Genomic DNA, 3,019 nt, shown 5'->3' with positions numbered 1-3,019 from the left:
AGCTCCCACTGCTGCATTCACAGCCCGGTCCAGTCCCTGCCCAGGAGAGCCCAATGCAGCCCCCAGCAGCAGCCTGCCCTGCCCCACGCACAGGTCGAAGGCACACCCCCCACCCATGCCCTCCCAGGGTGCATGCAGTGGCAGGAGCCACCACCCCCTCCCCACATCCCCCAGCCAAGCTGCTCTCAGCTGTCCCATGCCCTGATCTGACTGCAGTGCCTGCCCCTACCCCAGCACCGCCCCACTCCCTCACTCATGGCAGGGTCTCAGTCTGACCCACAAGTTAACAGACTTACCAGCCAGACACTGCTGTCTGTGCCTACCGGGCTGTGCTGCATGCATGCACAGGGCATTTATTGGCAACATTATCAGCCAAAAAAAGCCAACTGCCGATAGTGTCAATTTTCTTTTTATCGGTGCTGATAGGATATGGGATGGATGTATCGGTGCACCTCTATAATGTACTGCTCAGATTAGCGCTAGAAGTATTCAGGACTACTGGTCTTTCCAAAGAAATGCACAGTACACTACAACCACTCCCCAAAAACCCCACACAAATTTAACACACATTTTAAAATGAAGTTCACACTCTATCCAACTCTGTGCGCTTGCCTACCCACTCGTCTTTTGAGCCATTTCCTGGCTCCAGCAGTGGCAGTAAGGACCCCAAACTCACCAGCACCAGAACCAGAGGTCCAGAAGGTTCACCTTGCTAGAGAATCCTTGGCACCTCTGAGCTTCTACCCTGTCCATTTCCCAGCTCCGGCAGGGCAGTGGCCATCTGGGTCACTCAGCCATTATGCAGCTTCTGCAACTTGAGCCTGCTACCACCAAGCCAGAAAAAGATGATGTTGTGCTTCACCCTTAAGGGTACCACACAGGATCATCTGTTCTGCATTAGCAAACTGATCCATTATTTTACATACTGTGCTGTCAGAACAACAGGTCTTTCCGTTGCACTGTGTTCAAGAGCCAAGACCTTCTAGAACAGGCACAAAACATTTCAGCCTCCAAAATGCACTAAGAAGTTAGATGCAACTTACTCAAATTACTTCAACCATTACAAAATTTATTTAACCAAAAAAAGCTAGTTTACATGTGACCGCTGGAAATAAAGGCTTGTCATCAGGTGCGAGGCAGGACTCTTCACCGATTCATTTAGACTCGTTCCAAGGCTTCCAACATGATGATACTGTTTCCTCGTATTACCTAGAAATAAGACATGTAAAAAGATGAGAAATCTGCAACCATCAACAAGGTTTAGCACAGCTTAAGAAAACAGATCAGTGGGATTAACAACACAAGAAGTAATTTCAGCTGAGAAACACGCGGAGGTACATATTTCTGCAGAAACAAAGCTGAAAGTTGGAAAGACATACTTTAAACTGCAGTTGTAAACAGCAATCACACAAGATCAACTGAAACTACAAAAGAGAAAGAGCAAAAATGTATAAAAGTAATTAAGAAAACTACATTTGTTCACTGTGAACTGTAGCTCCTGGGGTGCAAGGGAGAGGCTGTTCTCCCTGGGGCCAGGTGCAGGGGCTGCCAGGGGAAGGGCGCAGCACATCCCAAGAGCTCGTTGCAGGCAGTGGAGTCAGGTCTGTGTTATCAGCTGCAGTGTTCCCTCTAAGCTGCATGGCGTGCGCAGCTGTGGCACACCTGGCAGCAAGGCATGAGTGTGCCTGCATAGCCGCGCACGTCACATAGCTTAGAAGGAACGCTGATCAGCTACCCCCTAAATACCCCCCAACTCCGCCCAGCACATGCCCTGCTGCGCACAGCAGCCTGTGGCCAAGGCAGCTGCACAGGCAACCCTGGTTTGGGCTTGGAGCAACGGTGCTTGGGTTTAGAAAAGCCTCAGACTGCAGTCTGGTTGGATCCAGTGCAGGGCTGGGCATGGGATCCACCCGTGTGGGGAGCAGCTGACATGACTTATCTCAATGTCACTTCTGGAATTAAAAATAGTTTTCCTGCCACCACTGCCCCCACCTCCCCCCCATATATAAGGATCGCCCCAGTATGCATACCTGCTTGGATATTAATGGATTTCAATCAGTTTTAATTGATCTTAATCTATTTTGCTGCTGCTTGCCTTCATTCCCCACTGATCATTTCCAAAGGAATCAGACATTACACAACCTAAAAATAAACGCTGCCCCTAGCGGCAGGGGGGAGCCACTGCAGCCGCCTCACAGCGGGAGCAGGGTGGGGAGATACCAGCATGGGACCACCCCTTCCTTCAGCCACACGACTACCTGCCGTTTCAATCAGTGGCAAGGGGCGGAGCAACACAAAGGGCAGCCCTGTTACCCAGTAAGCACTGAAGGACAACTGTCAGGGCACCTTGGCCAATCAGGGACATGTGGCAGGGTGGCTGCCTCATAGATCTGTCCCTACTTAAAGTTCTCCAAGTGAAAAGAGCTGGCACTTACTGCTGCATTGGGTCGTTGGCCATAGAGGAGCAGGAGCTGCAGGCCCTGGGGTCAGATCCAAGCACAAGGGTGGTGGAGTCAGTCAGTGCCAGAACAGGAGCGCCCCGCCTGGACCCTGCTCCCAGTCCCACTGCTCCATACCTGTGCACTGGTGCCTGGCAGCACCTCCCCCATGCCCATTTCATCACCCCATGTTCAGGCTCTGCCTGCACATCCCTGGCCAGGGCGGTGCAACACACAGCTGTGCTGTGCAAGCAGCGCTGCCCCATGCAGTATCCCTGGGCTAAGAGAGGCCCAGAACCTTGCGTGCAGAGCTTGGGCTGCAGTACCAGGCAGTCCCTGCAGCATGTGGGCGTGACCTGTAACTCCCGCTGGTCAGACCCGGCCTGTGTGGGTGCTGTGTGAACACTTCGTCTCTAGGGGGAGCACTAGGGCTGCAGGTTTGCCCCACGCTGCTCCAGTAAAAGCTGCACAGACACCACTGGCAGCTCCTGCCCACACCTCCTCCTGCCCTGGGGAAGGTACACAGCAACGGCAGGCGGGGGGGTTGAGATCTGGCTATGCTTGCCCTAGAGATCCTGTGG

At 52.8% G+C, this 3,019-nt stretch overlaps 1 protein-coding gene across 1 annotated transcript in view; it reads right to left on the bottom strand.

The window, feature by feature from the left end:
• Positions 1–1,048: 1,048 nt before the first annotated feature.
• Positions 1,049–3,019, bottom strand: part of SNRPG (small nuclear ribonucleoprotein polypeptide G) — an 8,427-nt gene continuing 6,456 nt past the window's right edge. The window contains exon 4 of the mRNA XM_006032899.3: positions 1,049–1,209. Within this exon, the coding sequence (XP_006032961.1) occupies positions 1,159–1,209 (51 nt within the window). The 3' untranslated portion in view covers positions 1,049–1,158. The remainder of the gene's footprint in view (positions 1,210–3,019) is intronic.

Source organism: Alligator sinensis, unplaced genomic scaffold (genome assembly GCF_000455745.1).
Source record: "Alligator sinensis unplaced genomic scaffold, ASM45574v1 scaffold1030_1, whole genome shotgun sequence".
Taxonomy (NCBI): Eukaryota; Metazoa; Chordata; order Crocodylia; family Alligatoridae; genus Alligator; species Alligator sinensis.
This window is presented reverse-complemented; position numbering and strand designations above follow the sequence as displayed.